The sequence below is a fragment of the Dromiciops gliroides genome, chromosome 1, assembly GCF_019393635.1.
Source record: "Dromiciops gliroides isolate mDroGli1 chromosome 1, mDroGli1.pri, whole genome shotgun sequence".
Lineage (NCBI taxonomy): Eukaryota > Metazoa > Chordata > Mammalia > Microbiotheria > Microbiotheriidae > Dromiciops > Dromiciops gliroides.
In genome coordinates this window covers 75,925,285-75,944,966 of record NC_057861.1, presented here as the reverse complement: position 1 = coordinate 75,944,966, position 19,682 = coordinate 75,925,285, and the positions used below count along the sequence as shown (strand labels likewise).

Sequence of the window (19,682 nt, the reverse complement as noted above, 5' to 3'; positions counted from 1 at the left end):
GTCTGTCCATGCCTGCCCATCCTCCTTCTGAAATTCCATTCCTCCTATAAATATGCCACAGGTTCTGTGTCCATGGTGCTAGAACCCTTATTTGTGCTCTCTTGCCATCTTGAGCTGACTGCTCACTTCCCATCTCTTGCCCTCAGCACATGACCAGTCCATCTGTCATCCATTTCCTTAATAACATCATTTACTCCTCTTCTCCAGAGTCCCTTGTTTGTTTAGCTTGCTCCCATCCACAAGACACCTCTCCATTGCCCTCTGAATTTCAGTCCAGAAGCATTTATTAACCACCTACTGTGTACCAGGTACTGTACTAAGCACAGGGCATGCAGAGAAAGACAGAAAGGTAGTCCCTGCTCGAGGAGTCTAATGGGAGAGACAGCGTGAAAGTGACTATGTGCAAGCAAGAGAGATCCAGGATAAAAGGGAGATGATCTCAGAGAGATCGCGCTAGATTTAAGAGGCATCAGGAAATGTTTCCTGTAGGAGGTGGGATTTTAGCTGAGGCTTGAAGGAAGCTGGGAAAGTCAGGAGGTGGGGCCAAGAAAGTCAAGGATTCCAGGCATGGGTGACAGACAGTAAAAATGCCCTGAATTGGGGCAGCTAGATGGCACAGTGGATAGAGCACCGGCCTTGGAGTCAGAAGTACCTGAGTTCAAATCCAGCCTCAGCCACTTAACACTTACTAGCTGTGTGACCCTGGGCAAGTCACTTAACCCCAAATGCCTCACTAAAAAACAAACAAACAAACAAATGCCCTGAATGAAGAGGCAGAGTATCTTGTGTGGGAAATAGCAAGGAGGCTAATGTCGCTAGAACACAGTGTACGTGGAGGAGAGTGATGTTTCTGGGAAGGTAGAAGGGGCCAGGTTATGAAGGGATTTATGTGATATTCATAATTTGTTTTCAATTCTTTGGCGACCAGGGTGTTCCAATTGAGGTTATGTTAAGGCCATAAACAACACTGACAGAACTTTGGTATTTAAAAGACAGGTCTTTGTTTTGGGGGAAGTTTAAGGTCATTAAAGGACCCCTGTAGTTTACTGAAGGCAATTCAGCCCACTTTCCTTTTTCTGTTCAATCCTGGACCCAATATGTACATTTTTGCCATATGTCTCATGCTGACAAGCTCTATACATTGTCCATCCAACTGTACTTCATAGTCTGAGAAATAGACATACCGCCTGCATCCAAGGGAGCCAAAAAATTCAGTGTGATCATAGGCTGAATTTAAAAGAGGAATAGTGTCCAAGATGATGGAGCAATAATCCTATTGTGGTCTGTCCTAATTAGACCATATCTGGAATGTTGTATTCACTTCTAAACCCCTCAACTGCAACGAAGTGTCTCAGTTGATTGAGTGATGGGCCTGGAGTCAGGAAGATTCAAGTTCAACTCTAGCTTCAGACACTTACTGTGTGACCTTGAATATATCACTTAATCACTGTTTGCCTCAGTTTCCTCATCTGTAAAATGAGAATAATGATAGCACCTACCTCCCAGGGCTGTTGTGAGGACCAAATGAGATAACAATTGTAAAGCACTTAGCGCTGTGCCTAACACATTGTAATGCTATGTAAATATTATTATTATTATCTATAAAATACAAATAATAATAGCACTTATTGTTATCAGATGAGATAATAATTGTTAAGTACTTAGCATAGTGCTAACGTGTAGTTAACACTATGCAAATGTTAGTTATTTTATTACAAATGGTAGGACACCCCATTAGGGTAGTGAATTCCAAGTCACTGGAGGTCTTTAAAATATTTTCCTCTTTTTTTCCCCAAAGAACAAAAAAATCAGTTTCCTCCCCCTCCCATTAGGAAAAAGAAAAAAAAAAAAGAAAAAAAAACCCTTGAAATAAATATTCACAGTCAAGTAAAACATGTCACATCATAGAAAATACTTTGACAAACCAGAACGTGTCCAAAAGAAGGTGACTGGGAAATCCTGGAGACTTCCCCCTATATCGTAGGAGAATCACTTAAAATGGACAGTCTTAAATGCAGAAAGGATTGGAGACATAATAGCTCTAAGAATCTGAAATATTTCAAGTATTTGAATGATGGTCATGTGGTAGAGGGATTACGTTTGTTCAGCTTGGGGCCCAGAGGGTGAAGCAGGAACAATAGGTGGGAGACATGCAGAGGCAGATTTTTCCACCTCATATAAGGACAAGTTTCTTACCAGGCAGAGCTTCCCAAAAGTAGAATGGGTTGTCAGAGGCTTCAATGAACTCCCCATCACTGAAAGTCTTTCTAATGGAGTCTGGATGACAACTTTGAGGAGATGAAGTAGAGGGGACTCTCCTTCAGGGATCACTTGGACCTCAGAGGTCCCTTTCAATTGAATGAATCAATATCTGGCCAACGATGATGACACAATCTTGGGCTACATTTAGAGAAGTAGGGAGATCAGAACTTGGCAGGAAATAAAACTGTCCATCACACTTTGTCCTGGTCAGACCACATCAGGAATATTGTGTTCAGGTTTTGGCATAGCATTTCGGAAGGACTTTAATAAACTAGAGAGAGTCCAGAGAGGGGCAGCCACAATGGTGAGAGGCCTTGAAATCATGCCATGGGAGTTTTTGTTAAGAAAACTGAAGATACTGATCCTACAGAAGTGAAGACTTATGGGAGGGAAGGTGTCTGTCTTCATATACTCAAAGGGCTTCCATGTAGAAAGATTAGATGTGTTCTGTTTGGCCCCTGGTCAGAGGTAGTTTTTTTGGTTTTTAGGTGAGGCAATTGGGGTTAAGTGACTTTCCCAGGGTCACACAGCTAGTAAGTGTCAAGTGTCTGAGGCCAGATTTGAACTCAGGTACTCCTGAATCCAGGGCCGGTGTTTTATCCACTGCGCCACCTAGCTGCCCCTGGGTTAGAGTTTGAAGAATGAGCCTTCTTCCCCTTCTGGAAAACCAAGGTAACCAGGGTCACACAGCTAGTAATTGTTAAGTGTCTGAAGCTGGATTTGAACTCAGATCCTCCTGACTCCAGGGCCGGTGCTCTATCCACTGTGCCATCTAGCTGCCCGCTAATATTGCTTTTATAGGACCTTGCTATTCCTTTGTTATTATCCCAAGTTTACCTGCTCTTCTTCCATTCTTCAGTATGTATTTTTTTGAAATCTAATTTCATTGATGGGTTCCTTGAGCAGCTACATCATTGTCTTAAGACAACTTCCCCTTTTCTTCATCTCTGGAGCCATTTGTGACTATACTTCCAGGATTTCTTTCTTGAGAACCCTATATCTCTCCTGAGTCAGTCTTCCTTTTTAAAGTCTCAAGTGCTGGAATTCTCCCCTTTCCTATTTCTGAATTCTTTGAACCTATTTTCCCCAAGTCAAGGGTGTTTATTGAACTATAGTCATAGCTTTCCTTCTTATCTATCATGATGGTAAAAGGTAGAAGTCTCCCAAGATTTCTGTAATTTTCACATCATCCACCATATAATTAATATCTTTATAATAATTCTCACAGGATTGTGGCGAAGATGAAATGAGATAATGTAGGTAAACGTCATTGTGAACCTTAAAGCTCTGTCCTGGTCGCATGTTATCTTTCCCCCCTCTTCCCTTGTATTCCTCAGCAAAATATGGGAAAGTCCTCCTCCTTCTCCACCCTCCACAGGAAAGACCTCATATCTATTGCACAGACTGAAAGAAACATTCACTGCTTCAAGCCTTTTTCCCTTGCTCATCTGTTTACCGTTCTTCCACTATCTACCTTCCTGGTAGAGGTTTGGACTTGCTTCTGTCTCTTGAGATTCTTTCCCTTTTTCGTCTTCCTCATCTTGCCAAGGAATACTGTTCTCCCAGATAATTCTGGAAGGAGAAAGCCTTTTGTTCCTCCACCAGGGAAACAGTTCCTTTCTTAAACTGATTGAGTCAACCTTTTTTCTTGAGCCCCAGGGCTTACTTCACACTATGCTCTCTCTATAGGAATTATTAACTCTGTGTATCAGAGAATATGGAACCTCTACATTCTGTTTTATGTTGACCATGGCCTTAACTCACCAAAATCTCCTTCTTCTTCCCTGGGGGCTGTGACTCCAGCCTCTCCCCTTCCCTCATTTTCCTCTTTGATTTTCTGTTATATACACCAGGCCACAAGGGTCTTTTCCTCTTCACGCATTTATTTACCTGAACATAACCCCTTTGCAAGCCACAGGTGGTCAGTATTCCTTGTACCCCTCATCATTTTCTTGCCATCTCTAAATGCCAGAGAGATGGGGAAATGAAGAGGTCTAGGAGTTAAGTTGCTCTGGACTTTTAACATAAAAGGAATTGCTTAAAGTTGTTTAATATTGACATTGTAGTGAAATATTTTTTAAAAAGTTATTCTATGGGGCAGCTAGGTGGCGCAGTGGATTAAGCACCGGCCCTGGATTCAGGAGTACCTGAGTTCAAATCTGGCCTCAGGCACTTACTAGCTGTGTGACCCTGGGCAAGTCACTTAACCCCCATAGCCCAGCAAAAAACCAAAAAATAAAAAAATTTACCAAAAAAAAGTTATTCTATGAGGACAATGACAGAAAAAGGAAAGGGGTGGGGGCAGGAAGTAATAATGAACCAAAAGAGAAAGAGACTTATCTTTTGGGTCAGTTCCTGATTTTGGAACTAGTCTTTGTGAGCCCAGAGCTTGGGGGAACCTGGGTCATACATGAATTATATCTGTGGTGAGCTAGTAATGTCACTCCTATAAGGGAGACTAGGTGGCTTATTAGCTTCCTGAATATCCTAGCTAGTTAATATCTTCCCTAAGCCAAATGGCCAGCATGATTCCCTCTACAAGCCCAGAGTCTCCCTCCCACCTATATCCTTTTGTTTGTTTATTTGTTTTTTGTTTTTGTTTTTGCAGGGCAATGGGGTTAAGTGACTTGCCCAGGGTCACACAGCTAGTAAATGTCAAGTGTCTGAGGCTGGATTTGAACTCAGGTCCTCCTGAATCCAGAGCCAGTGCTTTATCCACTGCGCCACCTAGCTGCCCCCCATATCCTTTTTATTTTCCCAGAATCCCATTCAAGAATGCTGGAGTGGCAATCTTGGGTTCATACCCAGCTAATCAGAAAGTCTCCTAACCAGTGGCTGCCTTTCGTGCTCCAACAGAACCAGCTAAGTGGCAGAGCATTAAGCCCAGAGTCAGGAAGATCTGAGCTCAAATCCAGCCTCTGACACTTACTAGCTGTGTGACTCTAGGCAAGTCACTTAAGCTAGTCCTGCCTCAGTTTCCTTAACTGTAAAATAAGAATGATAATAATAGCAGTCACCTCCCAAGGTTGTTGTGAGGATCAAATAAGATAATATTTGTAAAGTTCTTCACATAGTACCTAGTACCCAGTAGGCACTTAATAAATGCTTGTTTCCTTCTTTTCAACCACAGGTTTCCACTTACCCTCTATCTAAGCAATGGCCATGTCCTTCCCCTGCCTCAGAGTCTCACAAGACCCAGGTTATAGAATAACATAGACAATACAACCAAATCAATCAATTAAGAAATATTTATTTACTTTTATTTTATATATTTTTTTGCTGGGCAATGAGGGTTAAGTAACTTGCCCAAGGTCACACAGCTAATAAATGTCAATTGTCTGAGGCCAGATTTCAACTCAGGTCCTCCTGAATCCAGGGCCGGTGCTCTATCCACTGTGCCACCTAGCTGCCCCAATTAAGAAATATTTATTGTGTCCACTATATGCTAGACACTGTGCTAAGTGCTGGGAATACAGATACAACGACCAGAATAATCTCTACGTAAAAAGAGTTCACATGTAGGCATTGTGGCACAGTGGATAGGATACTGGACTTGGCACTTAGGATGATATGGGTTCGGGGGCAGCTAGTGGATAGAGCACTGACCCTGGATTCAGGAGGACCTGAGTTCAAAGCTGGCCTCAGACACTTGACACTTACTAGCTGTGTGACCCTGGGCAAGTCACTTAACCCTCATTGCCCCCACCCAAAAGGATGATGTGGGTTCAAAATCCACCTCACACACATTCTACCTGTGTGACCCTGAGCAAGTCACTTGTCTTATCTTGCTTCATCTATAAAATGAAGGGGGTGGATTCGATGGCCTCTAAAGTCTCTTTTGGCTCTAAATCTATGATGCTATGAGACTATCTATCTATCTAACTGTCTGTCTATGAGACAACTATATAGGCAAAGAACTATATATACATATATATCATTATCTATATATATACACATGTAGTTGTCTACACATAGTATATATATATATATGTGTGTGTGTGTGTGTGTGTATAAATATAGTTACATGTGTGTGTATCTATATATATCACACATAAATACAAGCATAGATAGACCTGCCAGAAAGTAACAAAGAGCTCTCTTTCATTACACCTCCCCTTATGAAAGCCAACCAACATTTTGTACAAATTTAGTAGCTGATTGCCTCTGGAAGACACGCACACAGCACCATCTTTGTAGTTCTCTGGAAGCTTACCCTTACCCTCTGTTCCTGCTGAAACTGAGAGCCTCAGTTCTCTGTGGTTCATGTTGCTAACTCCTGTGGCAAATTGGTTAGGACATACCCTCTGTTTGCCATGGTACAGGTTTATATGGGGGGAGGGGGAGGAGACAGGGAGAGAGAAGAAAGAAGGGAGGCTGGTTCCTTGGCAAATTTTCTCTCTGAAGCTTTGCCCTCGGTGCTTTTAACAGGAGCAGATTTCTGCTCATCTCTAATACAGTTATCAGTAAGAAAATCTCCCCCCCAAAATCCAAACTTTCAGCTATTTTTAGCTTCTTCTATCCTGGTCAGTAACTGACTCTCTCTTATTTTTAAAAATCTTTTATGGATCATCACAGTCATTTCTTCCTCTTCTAATCAAATTTTACCCTTCCTGGACACCCCCAATAAAAACATTTAAGCAAAACAGCCAACTCGAAAATGATTGAAATAGAATACACAATATGCTCTCCTAGCAGTTGCTCCACCCTCTACGCCTACCGCCATGAAGGAGAGGACATATTTCCTTTTCTCTTCTCCAGATTTTTCACTGGCTTTTCCAGTATTCCAAGTTCAACTTCCTTTTAGTGATTTTAAAAATTTACATTGTTGTATGTGTTGTGTATATCACTCCCTAGGTTCTGTTTATTTTGCTCTACATCAGTGCATGCAAATCTTCTACACTTCTCCAAATTCTTGGTATTCATCATTTCTTACAGCCCAATAATATTCCATTTCCTTTCTATTTCTTAAATTTTTAGCCATTCCCAAATCAATAGACATTCACCTCGTTTCAAATTCTTTGCTGTCACAAGAAGTGTTGCTATGAATAGTTTGGGATGTAATGGACCTTCGTTTCTGGCTTTGACTTCCTTGGAGCAGATGTTTAGCAATGAGATTGCCAAGTCAAAGAGGATGGACAATTCAATCACTTTTTTTTTTTTTTGGTGTGATTCCAAACCCAAATCCAGACATTTGGCACCACTTCACAACCCTACCAAGAGTCCATCTTTGGCCTGCCACAGCCCCTCCAGCATTGACTGCTCTTGTCTGGTTTTCCTTTTTGACAGTTTGCACTGAATGAGGTGAAACCTCAGAATTATTTTAATAGACATTTACCTCTTGCATTTTTTGGTAGGCAGAGATTGAACTGTCTTCTGGTTAATTCATGGGATCATTGGATTGTAGAGCTGGAAGGGGCCTCAGAGGCCACCTAATACAATGTCCTCATTTTGAGGAGAATTGAGTCCAGGCAAGATTAAAAGAATTGTTCAGATCACTTCAGAGGAGGGATCTGAACCAAGTCCTTTTCACTATGGAACCAGTGGGATCCACTATGGATCCCACTGCACTATAGCTGTCTCTACCATTCACTAGGTGGTTTTCCACCCCCCCTGTCCTTCCAAGTCCAAAGATCAGCCTCCTCAGTAGAGAAAATAGAAGTGGGCTTACTCTAGAACAGACCGGGATTAATGAGATTCCAGCTCTCTCCTGTTTTAGAGGTCAAGAGGAAGATCGGGCCCAACCCAAGGAGCTGGGGCAAACAGCTGACCCTTCAGGTTTGCCTCCAGTTTAGTAGCCCAGGGTCCAGAGGCAGGCTCTGAAGGGCTCCCCTCCCCAATCTCCAATCATCCTGTGTGGATAAAGGGCTAAGGGGAGCCAGCACCTTGACCCTTCCTGTCCTTTCTTCTGAGAGGTGAAAAGCAGTGCTGCTTCTCTATCAGTCCTAAGAATTCTCTGCAGACACTGGAAAAAGTGGGATGAGGAGAGGCAGGAGAGAACACTAGCCTCTGCCCTTTTCCCACACTCATCCCTGGCACTATTCTTTCTTTTAAAGCTTTGTCCTCCCAAATGCCTTAGACTTTTCTAGGGGGGGTGAGCCTGTAGCCAGGGCCTTCCCACCCCATCCTTCATATTCAGATGCTTATCCTGAGACATGAGACCAAGAGCTGCTGACCAGGAGGGGCTGGTTTCCCCCTTCTGCCCAGGGAGGCCACATTTCAAGGTTGTAAGAGGATCTGGAAGCCTCGGGGGTCAGGAGAAGGGGAGGCAGGGGTCCTGGCTCAGGCTCTCTGCCCAAGGTGGTCTCTAAGGGCTGACACTATGAGCCAGAGGGATTTGGATTCCCTTTGATTCCACATCAGCTCAGTCTCTATTTCTGTGCGAAGTGAACGAGCCTTCCTCTGTGACCCTGAGCAAGTCTCTTTCCTTCTCTGAGAGCCTCATTTTTCTCCTCTTTAAAAGAAAAGAGTTGGGGGGCAGCTAGGTGGCGCAGTGGATAAAGCACTGGCCCTGGATTCAGGAGGACCTGAGTTCAAAGCTGGTCTCAAACACTTGACACTTACTAGCTGTGTGACCCTGGGCAAGTCACTTAACCCTCATTGCCCTGCCCAAAAACAAAAACAAAACAAAAGAGTTGGACTAGGTGGTCTCTAAGGTCCCTTCCAGCTCTAAGAAGCTCCTTTAAGAATTTGAGGAGGGTTGTCAAGCCTCCTTTCAGCCTTCTCCCCAAAGCATATATGTGTTTTCAGTAGACTGTATCTTATTCATTCTCTAATCCAGATAACCCAGTAAACATGAGAACATAAAACCAACATCATGGAAAGTTTTATAACTGGTCTATGGGTGGGGTCAACCTGGCACACCAGGTCCTGCCCACCCTCAGCTCTGGGACCTCACCCCATGGGCCTGTCTAGGCAGGCCTGGCTGCTTTAGAGCCTACTGGGGACAAGACTTCCTTTCTGGGCCAGGCTAAACTGGTGGTCCTTTAGAAAGGAGGGGCCCAGTCCTGCTAAGTGGGCCAGCCTTCCTACCCACTTCCATAGATACCCAGCATCTGCCCTTTCACTCCCATGGGAAGAGACCCTTATGGTTTGGCAGAGGGCTCATGGGACCTCACAGTATCTCCTTTCCTTCCTCTGCCCCTAGCTCTATGCTTCCTGGCACAGCCTGAGTCGTGTGTGGACTGAGCGTCACCGGCATCTTGAGGAACAGCTTCAGGATGCCCTCAGTTACCAGGAGGCCATGCAGGCGAGGCCCCCTCCCCTCATTCTTCTCCTCTCTTCTCCTCTTCTTACCCATCCCCAATCCTCTCATTTCCCTGTAGCTCCCTATTACCGTCTCTTCATTGTCCTCCCACCCCAGGACTCTGTGAGGCCTTGTTCTTGGGTGAAGGGAGTCTGCTGTAGGTTTCCTGGGAGGTAGGGAGGAGGGTCGCAAGAGGGGCTATGAAGCCTACAGTCTTCCTTCCCCCTCTCCAGACCGGCAAAGAAGTTTTCAGGCTCAGTGTGATCCCCTCTTTTCCCTTCCCCAGAGGCTCCTGGCTTGGCTGGAAGGAGCTGAGTTACGGCTGGGTCAAGACTTCCGTGTGGGGGGTACCTTGGAGCTGGCAAAGCAGCAGCTGGAAGAGCTAAAGGTGGAGGAGGGAAGGGGCTGAGGGTGTCTAGAGAGGCAGGAACTGGTCCCTGAGCATGTATGAGGCTCTTGGTGCCCAGCTGAGAGGAGGCCCGTGGGAGCTGAAAGGAAGTCCTGAGGGCCATCAGCATAGAGAGAACCACATAGGGGGTGGGGGTAGAGGGTGTGATGGACTGGAGTTGGTGAGATTTGAGGCCGTGTACAAGGCAACTGAGTCCTGACTTGTGACCTCCCCACTCCAGGACTTCAAGAGAGAGCTCTATCAGAGCAGGGTAGAGGTGGAAAGCTTGAGGCACCGTCCTGCCCCAGGGGGGCCAGAAGACCCCAGTCCTCCCCCTCTGTTGGGGGACTTCCGGCTCCGCTGGGACCACTTGGAGCAAGAAACTGGGAGTCGGCAGGTAGCAGCATCCCCCCCACACACACACACCTTTTGTCCGTTTGTTTCCCCTCTCCACACCTGTACTCTTCAGCTGTATGCCCCTGCCCCCTGTCCCTCCTCCCTCCTCCCTCCTCCCGCCTCAGTCCCTATGCCCTCCAGAGTGATCTTTGTTTCTGGATGGGCCTTTAAAGGCATACATGTGATGCTTTCACTAAGGTTTGACCCACAAGCAGACTTGGCACAGGTAGACAGCCTTGTGTCTCTTAGTACAGAACGGGCAGGGAGAAACTAGAGTCAGCGGAGCAGGGAGGAGTAGAGAGTATCAGAAATTAGAGAGGAAAGAAAAAGAGACAAAGAGATGGACCAACACCAGGATCCAAACACAGTGAGTCCAGAGGAGAAGAGGCTGGAATTACCTAGAACAGCTTAGAACCAAAGAACACTGATCAGGATCCATGGGACGTGATACATTAAGGGAGAGTAGGGTCACTGCAGGGTTAGGGGTGAAGCTCATGGGCCCAAGAAGGCAACACCAGATAGAGGACCTCAAGGAGGGGAGATGGGTCCTGACCCTGAAGGTGGGAGCATGTGAGGACAGAAGCCTGGCTGGTGCTGTTTTCGGGATATAAATGGAATGATCAGACCATCAATGTTCTGTGCCTAATTTATCCACAAGAGACAACAGGTCAGAAAGCATAAGACCATGCTCATGGCCTGGTAACCTCTAGGTCTGGGGACAGGGACTTGTCCCAGGAAGGAGGCCCTTGAAGGATTGGGCTCCCTGTTGTTTTGTTTCCCCCTGACCTTCCTTCCCACAGCAACAACTGGAAGCTGCCCTGCTGGGCCTGGGCCAGCTGCAGCCACAGCTGGAAGAGTTGGTGCAGTGGTTGGGCCACACGGCAGAGCAGCTGCAGGGAGCACCAGCTGTGGTCAGCCTGGATCTGCCCAGCTGCGAGATCGAGCTGGCCAAGCTCCAGGTAAGAGGCTACCAGAAGCCCACAGAACGGAGGAGAAAGTACAGCTCCCACCTTGGAGTCTTGTCTGGCAGAAATCAGCCCTCAGAGGAGGTGGCTGAAGGTGAAATCTCCCTGGGCTGATGAGACAACTCTGGTGCCTCACCCCAGGTGCTGCAGAATGATGTGCTGTCCAGGGCGCAGACAGTTCAGTCAGTGAGTGAGGCGGCCCAGGGGCTGCTACAGGCCGGACTTGGAGAGGCCGAGGCAGGACTCCGGGCCGCGCTTCAAACCCTGGACCAGCGCTGGGAGGCCGTCCAAGGAGAGAGCCAGAGCCGGCAGCTGCAGCTGGAGAACAGCCGGGCCCAGGTCAGTCAGGGTCCGGATTCCAATCCCACACCCTTTGTTTCATCAAAGCCTCCAATCTCCATGGCCCCTGGAGCTTGAGGCAGCATGGAATGATGGAAAGCCCCTGACCCTGGTTCAGCCTCCTCGGGCAAGTCACTTCTCCCTTGGGTTTCCTTACCTGGAAGCGGAGGGATGGGACAAAACAAACTCTAAGGGTGCTTCTGGCCTGGGTATTCTACACTTCTGACTTTTCCCTCTGTCCTAATCTCAGCCCCCTTTTCCTGCTCCCACCCTCCACCCTGATCCCTTCACCGGATTCTCGCACTGGTCCCTTCTGCCCATCATGACCCTGGTCTTCCATTCTCAGTGACTCCACTCACAGTGACCACTGGGTACCCCAGAAAAAGAGGGCTGGGTAAAGGCTTCCTTCCGCATGTGCCTCCTGGCCTGACTCAGTTTCCTCCCCATCAGTTGCAGGATGTCGAACTGGGGATGGCAGAATTGCTTCAGTGGCTGGAGCAGGTGGACTTGGGGCTTGTTCTCATCAAACCATCCTGGGGACCCCCAGACCCGCCCCAGGAGAGGCTGGCCCGGCACCTGGTAGGATTGGGGGCTGCCTAGCCTAAAAATTGACTCCCCCTTCCCTGCCCTCCCATAAAAGATCCTCCCTGGGCCTCTGGCCTCCCTGAACCAGGTCAGTTTCCAGGAGCCCCAGCTCCACCTTGGAGTTGACCGAGGGGACGATTGTCTTTGGCCCCAGATCTGTTACTTTTTCCCCATCTCTGAACCTTCCTGATCTGGATCCTGCTTGGTTCTCTGAGCTCTGAGACCTGACACACCCCACTCCTAATTGCCCTCTCCTTTCTTTTGCTTCCATAATTCTAAATGAGCAGGTGATTCAGACACCTACTCCCTTACTAGTGGGGTGCCTTGGGGCAACCTCCCTGAACATCAGTTTCTTCAGCTATAAAATGGGAACAATATACTTGCCAATAAGACAAAAGCACTTGCCTCCTGGGGTTGGCATGAGACTCAGATGAGATACTGCGTATGAAACGTTTTTTGCAAACTTTAAATGTTACATACATGTCAGTTATTATTAATTGGAGGAATGTCTGCACGCTCAGACTTCAGGGATGTGTTTGGTAGGGTTTATTTACAAGAACATATTTATATTTATTTGATAGAATATAAGCTTTCCGAGGGGAAGGATTATTGTTTGTTTGTCTTTGTGAACTCGGCATTTAGCACTGGGCCTGACACATGGGAAGGGGCATAATAAATGTTTGGTGACTAAAAGGAAAAACAAAGCAAGCAGATTCTGAAGCAACAGGAGGCAGTGTGGCACAGTGAATAGAGAGCTGGCCTTAGAGCCAAGAAAATCTGGGCTCTGGCTGGGCCTTGGACACATACTAGCTGTGTAACCCTGGACAAGTCACTTGACCTCAAAGATCTCTGGGCAACTCTCTAAGACCATACTTTGTAGAAAGGTGCTGATGAGCTTTGGCAAAGGGACGGGTTTTTTTTGTTTTGTTTTGTTTTGTTTTGTTTTTGGTGGGGCAATGAGGGTTAAGTGACTTGCCCAGGGTCACACAGCTAGTAAGTGTCAAGTGTCTGGGGCCAGACTTGAACTCAGGTCCTCCTGAATCCAGGGCCGGTGCTCTATCCAATGCGCTACCTAGCTGCCCCCAAAGGGACATTTCTCATCTGGGAGCCCCCTATGTCAATGGATAGCACAGGTCCAGTCTATCCCAGGGATAATATACATAAAGAAAACCATTAGTTATGTGAATTAAAAACAAAACATCGCTCTCTGATCCTAGACTAATGAGTACTGAAAGGGCCTAAGCTTTGGACCAACATGTGGTTCCTTCAGTCCTGGCTGGGCCCATGAGAATGGTTTTAATCTGTTCAGAGAGCACCCCCGAGTCTATTGGAGGAATTTGTCATGTGGGTCCACAAGCTATAATTGCAGGGTCATTCTCAGCCAATCGGGAAGCCTGCCAGGGACTGGTAGGTTTAGGGCACTTCACCCCATTAGGGAGCAATCTTTGAGCTAACTGGGATCTCTCCCCGAGTCCAATGAAAACGAGGAATTGTCAATGGGGCGATTGACTTCAATAGACCGGGGGTGTTCTGGAGATACTCGTGTTACTGATAAGGGAGAGGAAGTCCCATCACGATGTTCCCACTGTGTTTCTTGATGTGGTCGAGCTTGAAGGGACCTTAGAATTCATTTAGTCCAAGACCCTCCTTTAGACAGAGAGAAGAGGAGAGAAGGCGCTTACAAGGACTTAACGCTACGTCACCTGCTTCTTATCCCCAACCATTGTAATCCATCCTCACACTCGGGCTGTCCCCAAAGTTCCCCAAAGACAACCCTTTCCTTCCACCATCACACATCTCAGGAGCTGTGCCGCGAGCTAGAACAGAAGCAGCCGGAGTACGAGGGGCTGAGACAGCGCCTGGGGAGGCTGCTCCCGCCCCCGCCGTTGGCGGGGCCCCGGCCCCCTCCTCGACCTGTGGGCACCGAACATAGCCTCCGGCTGCTGGAGCAGACCTGGGAGCGTGTGGCGGCTCGGGCCCAGGAACGCAAGGTCTGTGGGAGAACAGGGGATGGGGTCAGAGTAAAGGTGGGTATGGGGGACCGGGGCAAGGACAGGGCGGACCAGGGGCAGATCAGCAGGGAGCGAAGGCAGAGCTGGGGGCTGATGGGGCTCATCCGCGCAGGTGTGGCTCTCTGAAGGCCTGGCACTCACCACGGAGTTTCACCAGCGGCTGCAGGCACTCTTGCGCTGGGGGGCCCGAGTAGAGGAGCACCTCGGGTCCCTGCCACCCCCTAGCCTTGTTTTGGACACCGTCTTGGCCCAGCTGCAGGAGCACAAGGTCTGTGGGCTGGGCCTGGTAGGGGGAGGTGGGACAGCAAGGCAGAGCCTGGGCCCTGAGGTGATCTAGTCCTCTCTCCTTCCCAGTCCTATCCATGGGGGTCCATGAGGCAGGGCCCATAATGACCCTTAGCTCTCACAGGTGCTGGCCCAGGAGGTGGCGGTGCAAGGGGAGAAACTGGGTGCCCTGGAGGTGGTGGCTGGACGGCTGAGGGGCTTTAGCCCCGAGCAAGACTGTGCTCTCATCCAGAGCCTGGTGCTGAGCACTCAGGAACGGCTAGGCCGGGCTATCCAGAGAATAGGTGACCGTGGCACAGCCCTGGAGGAGGCTCGACGAAGGGCTAAGCAGGTACCCCTTTGGGGGCAAGGCTTAGGGAGAGGTCAGGGGGAAGGGTATGAGGACAGAGGGCCCCGAGGGAAGAAGGGGAGGCTTTCCTGGCCTCTGGCCCCTTCTCCTTCTCCTTCCCCTTTTTTCTTTCTCCCTTTCTTCCCCTTCTCTAAACTTGTACTTTTCTCCCATTCCCTTCCCCTGGCCCCATCTTCATGCCCTAGTTTATAGAATCCCGTCAGCTCCTCCTTGACTGGCTGGATGAGGTGGAGCCCACACTGATGCTGCCTGGAGATGTGGCCCTGAGCCAAGAGGAGATCAAAGAACAGCTGAGTCAACACAAGGTAGGAGAGAAACAAGAGCTTAGGGCCCCTTTGAACCCATAGCAGGATGGGGCTCCTTGCTTCCTTCTGTCACTTAACCCCAAATCCATTGCCTTTATAGACAGGCCAATGTCTGCCCCCAAGGTCTCCATTTCTTCCCAGGCTTGGGGAAGTGAGCTGGATGGTTGCTGAAGAGCCTTGACCGTCCTTGCCTCCTTCCCCTGAGCTCCGGGCCAGGAGCCAGGCCCGAGATCCCACCGGCTCCCACATTTTCTTCTTCTGAGCTTCTACCCCACCCCCACCTCCTAGAGGCCTCCCCAACTCTCCTGACCTTATCACTCCTTCTCTTCTTCCCTCCTGCCGCTGAAGGTCCCACCCCAGACTGTACAGTAGATATCTGCATGGGGGAAAGAAAGAGATTGGAGGGGTGGGTGCCTGTAGCTACATTCTCTCAGGGTGGGGACATTGTGGAGGGATGGCTGTCCCTATGGTTGCTAATAAGTTAGCATCTTTAATCATTTCTCAGTCTGACTGCATACCTGTGGTGCATCCTCTTGTGTGGCCTACTCCTGGTCAACCTCAGTGCTTTTCCAGGCCCCTTTCTGAGGAACTGGAAGTAACTGGGACAGGACATACCTTGGGCCTGCACCCATTGCATCATCAGACCACAGTGAACATCATCACCATTGCCTCCTTTCATTTCAGTTCAGATCAGTTTTATTTAACCAACATTTCTTTAGCATGTACTTAGGATGAGCAAGACAAGAAGCAGTATTTTGTAGTGATAGAAAGCTAGCTTTGGTATCAGGCAGACCTGAATTCAAGTCCCCCGTAGAATATTTACTGCATGACCTTGGGCAAGTCACTTAGCCTCCAGGCACCCCTGGGACTGCATAACAACTGCAAATATTCATTAGTTGAGGGAGTTTCCTCACCATAAGTTTCCTATATGAATGAAATCACAGATCTGGACAAAAAAATACCTAAGGCACATGACCCTCCCTGTCATAATCTCTAAGACTGTCCCCGTCATTTTTGTCACTGTCCCCATCATTATCTTGATGACTCCTCACCCACATTTGGTAACAATCATATCGTCATCCCTATCATCCCTTTCACTGTCATCTTCATGACTGTCACCATCAGCATATTTGTGATTGTCACATACTCCCTGTCACCGTCACCATCACCGCCTTAACACTAACCCTCCTATCCATAATTGTCATATCCTCTCTATCATCCTGGTCATTATCATCGTCTTGGGGATTATCACTTCTCTCTTTGTGACTACGACCATCTTTCTGACCATCAGCAGCAACACCACTGTGGCTCAGCTTTGTAGACCATCAGCATCTCTGCCTTCACTGGGGCCCCAGCTAAGAATCAGAGTGTGTCAGACAAACCAAGCATGGGTTACTCACCCAACACACACACACACACACACACACACACACACACACAGACCACACACACAGTCTGTGGGACAGAAGCAAAAGATAACAAGTTATCCTGAACACAAATGACAAATGTTAAGGATTAAGTCTGTGCCACGGGTTCAGTATCCACAGTTTCTTTTCTGTTCTCCCCACTCTGTGACATATGCAGTCGTGGCAGCGGATGATCTGTGAGCAAGATGGGAAGTAGCAGCTTGGTTCTTGCCCTCTGGCACTCCACAGTCTGGTGGGGAAAACGAGGTGTTATGAGGCTTTTTCCCAGGATTCTGGCTCCCTTGACTGGACCCTTCCGAGACTTTAGGGCTACTGCCTTCCTGGATTGTGAATGGATGATTGAATGGAATGGAGGAAAACATATTTATTGTGTATTTGCTATCATGACACTTGGGAATATCCCTGCCATGTTCTTCACCATTTGTAGTCATTAGTCATTCTGTTTGACTCAGCCCTTTGTGCCCAGTTCTGTGCTTAGCCTGGGAAAGAGAGGGCCAAATAGTTCCCCCCCCATTGTTGCTCGGGCATAGATCCTCTCATGGGCAGCCACCCTGGGCCAGGAAGGAGATACAGAATCCCTCAGCCATCTTTCAACCTCCAAGTGCCCCAGGAACTTGGCTTCTTTTCTTCAGTGACCCAGAGACACAGTTGTTCCTTCAAGAGTGACAGGAGCTCCTGTGAAAGAAAGCTCACTAGTGGCAGGGAGAAAGCGGGGCCTGGAAGAAAAGGTGTGAAGGACTGGGGGTGAGGAGAGGAAGAGAAGTGATACCAATCACTGCCTCCACTGCAGGAATTCCAGCGAGAGCTTCGGGGCAAGCGGCCGGTGTTTGAGGCCACGCTGCGGGGGGGCAGGGCACTCCGAGAAGGGGCCCTGTTCCCTGACGATGCTGCACCCCTTGACCTGCTGCTGGCTGAGCTCCGGGGCCGTTGGGAGGGTATCTGCAGCCTTGCTCTGGACAGGTCAGTGCCCCCTCCCATACCTCCCAGCCTTCTCCTCCTGGTTCTCTCAGTCTGGTGTATGTGTCCCTTTCCCTAGGCCGCACCCACCTCATGTGCCTCCCTCAGAGTCTCATCCCATTGCAGGCTCCACCATACCTTCCCCTGCCTACTTCTCCTGCTCATAGAATATGAGAGTTGAAAGGGACCCCAGAGGGGATTTAGTCCAGTCCCCCTAAGCAAGAGCCCCTTTCTATGGTATCTCTAACACGAGGTCATTCAATGTCTGCTTGAAGACCTCTAGTATTGGACAACCCTCTACCTTGCAAAGCAGTTGATTCCATGCAGGCGCAGCTCTCATTGTTAGAGACTTTCCTTGTGTGACCCCTAAATCTCTGCATTTTCACCCTTTACCCCTAATTCTGCCTTCTGGGGTCAAGAAGAACGAGTCTGCCTTGCTCCCTCTTCCATATGCTAGCCCTTCCAAATGTTGAAGACTGAGCTTCCCCAGGTGAAACTTCCCCATTTCCTTCAGCTGATTCTCAATGGGTTGGCCTCCAGGCCATTCATCATCCTAGTCACCCTTCTCTGGACCAGTTTGCCTCTCCTAAAGTCCAGAAGTAGACACAGCACTCCAGATGTTGTTTGGCCAATCAGCAGGGCTGACTCTTGCTTCTGTTCATGCAGCCTGATTATGAATGCAGCCTTAGATCTTTTTTCTTCTCTGCCTGCCCAGTGTCAGGAGATTGGCATGAGGCAGTAGAGAATTGGAACTAATGCTGCCATCCCATTGTAGATAGGAAATCCTTCCTACCATAATCACCACCACTAGGGGGAAGAGTTGATCATGGGTGTAGTTGATTACATGGGCAAGTATCAGGGAGGAGGAAGGCTGCTGGTGAATGAGTGCTTTGGTGAAAGCAGAGTTGAGTTGTTGTGGGTGAGTGGAGGATGTGTTAATTCATGTAAGTAGGTTGTTTAGTGAGAGTCAGAGGAGTGAGGCATTGTTGGGGTAGAGACCAAGGAGGCATAGAGCAGCTGGAGGCACCACAGCACTGCTCTGGGGTACCCACCTCTGGGAGGACACCATGATCTAGAATGAGGTACTCACAGGCATTGGTGTTGGTCAAGGTCCTTGGCTACTTACTACACCTCCCTCTACGCACATCATGTACCCATGTGGGGAACAATTGATCATGAGGCCATAACATCAGAAGGAGTCTAGTTTTGCCCATCAGGAGCCGTCAGTTATCCATGGTAATGCCACCAAGCCTTCACTAAGGTCACATGCATCACATTGCTGACTCATAGAGACTACAGTCCACTAAGACTCCCAGATCATCTTCACAGGGATTGTTTTCTTGCCACATTCCCCCCAAACCTATACTTTGTAGTTTATATTTTAAACCTAGGCATAAGACTTTACATGTATTTCTATTAAATTTCCTCTTCCTCCACGAAAGTTCTTCTTCAATGTTTTATCTTGGTGTGGAAGTGACATTGAGTTCTCAAAGACTATGAATAATAAATAGCTCACAGGCTCTGGCAGTTTATACCAAGCTGGAAAGCTCTGGTGATCAACTGCATGCCTGTTGTCTGAGGACCATCCCAAGTTCAGAAATGCTGTTCCTAGAATTCATAACAAGGTGATTCATTTTTCTTGACCATAGCAATATCTCAAAGACAACCTAAGGAACCTCTATTCTAAGAAATAGAGGGGGGCAGCTAGGTGGCGCAGTGGATAGAGCACCAGCCCTGGAGTCAGGAGTACCTGAGTTCAAATCTGGCCTCAGACACTTAACACTTACTAGCTGTGTGACCCTGGGCAAGTCACTTAACCCCAATTGCCTCTCAAAAAAAAAAAGTTAATTAAACAATTAAAAAAAAGAAAGAAATAGAGGGCAGTAGTCTTCACAAGTCAAGGAAATCACAGAACCTCAGACTTGGCAGACACTTCAGGGACTATCTAGTCCAACCCATTCCTGAAACAAGAATTCCCTCTACAGCATTCCTAACCCACACTATGATTATATCAGAGGTCCTTGAAATATTTGAAAAGTTCATTTCATCTTATCAGATCTGGCCCATGTTTTAGGATTCTCTTTATTTATGTCTTCGGTAAATTTGAAAATCATAACATCACAGCCTTGATTAAAGTGTGGGACAGAATAAGGTCAAGGGCAGATCCCT

General features: G+C 47.9%; 1 protein-coding gene across 1 annotated transcript in view; it reads left to right on the top strand.

The window, feature by feature from the left end:
• The window catches only part of LOC122734292 (microtubule-actin cross-linking factor 1-like), a 75,287-nt gene that overhangs the window by 13,779 nt on the left and 41,826 nt on the right, over positions 1–19,682 (top strand). Inside the window, exons 12-22 of the mRNA XM_043975006.1 lie at positions 9,407–9,508; positions 9,792–9,893; positions 10,135–10,290; positions 11,090–11,248; positions 11,396–11,593; positions 12,044–12,172; positions 13,981–14,169; positions 14,303–14,458; positions 14,600–14,806; positions 15,010–15,129; positions 17,347–17,516. Coding sequence (XP_043830941.1) covers positions 9,407–9,508; positions 9,792–9,893; positions 10,135–10,290; positions 11,090–11,248; positions 11,396–11,593; positions 12,044–12,172; positions 13,981–14,169; positions 14,303–14,458; positions 14,600–14,806; positions 15,010–15,129; positions 17,347–17,516 — 1,688 coding nt within the window. The remainder of the gene's footprint in view (positions 1–9,406; positions 9,509–9,791; positions 9,894–10,134; positions 10,291–11,089; positions 11,249–11,395; positions 11,594–12,043; positions 12,173–13,980; positions 14,170–14,302; positions 14,459–14,599; positions 14,807–15,009; positions 15,130–17,346; positions 17,517–19,682) is intronic.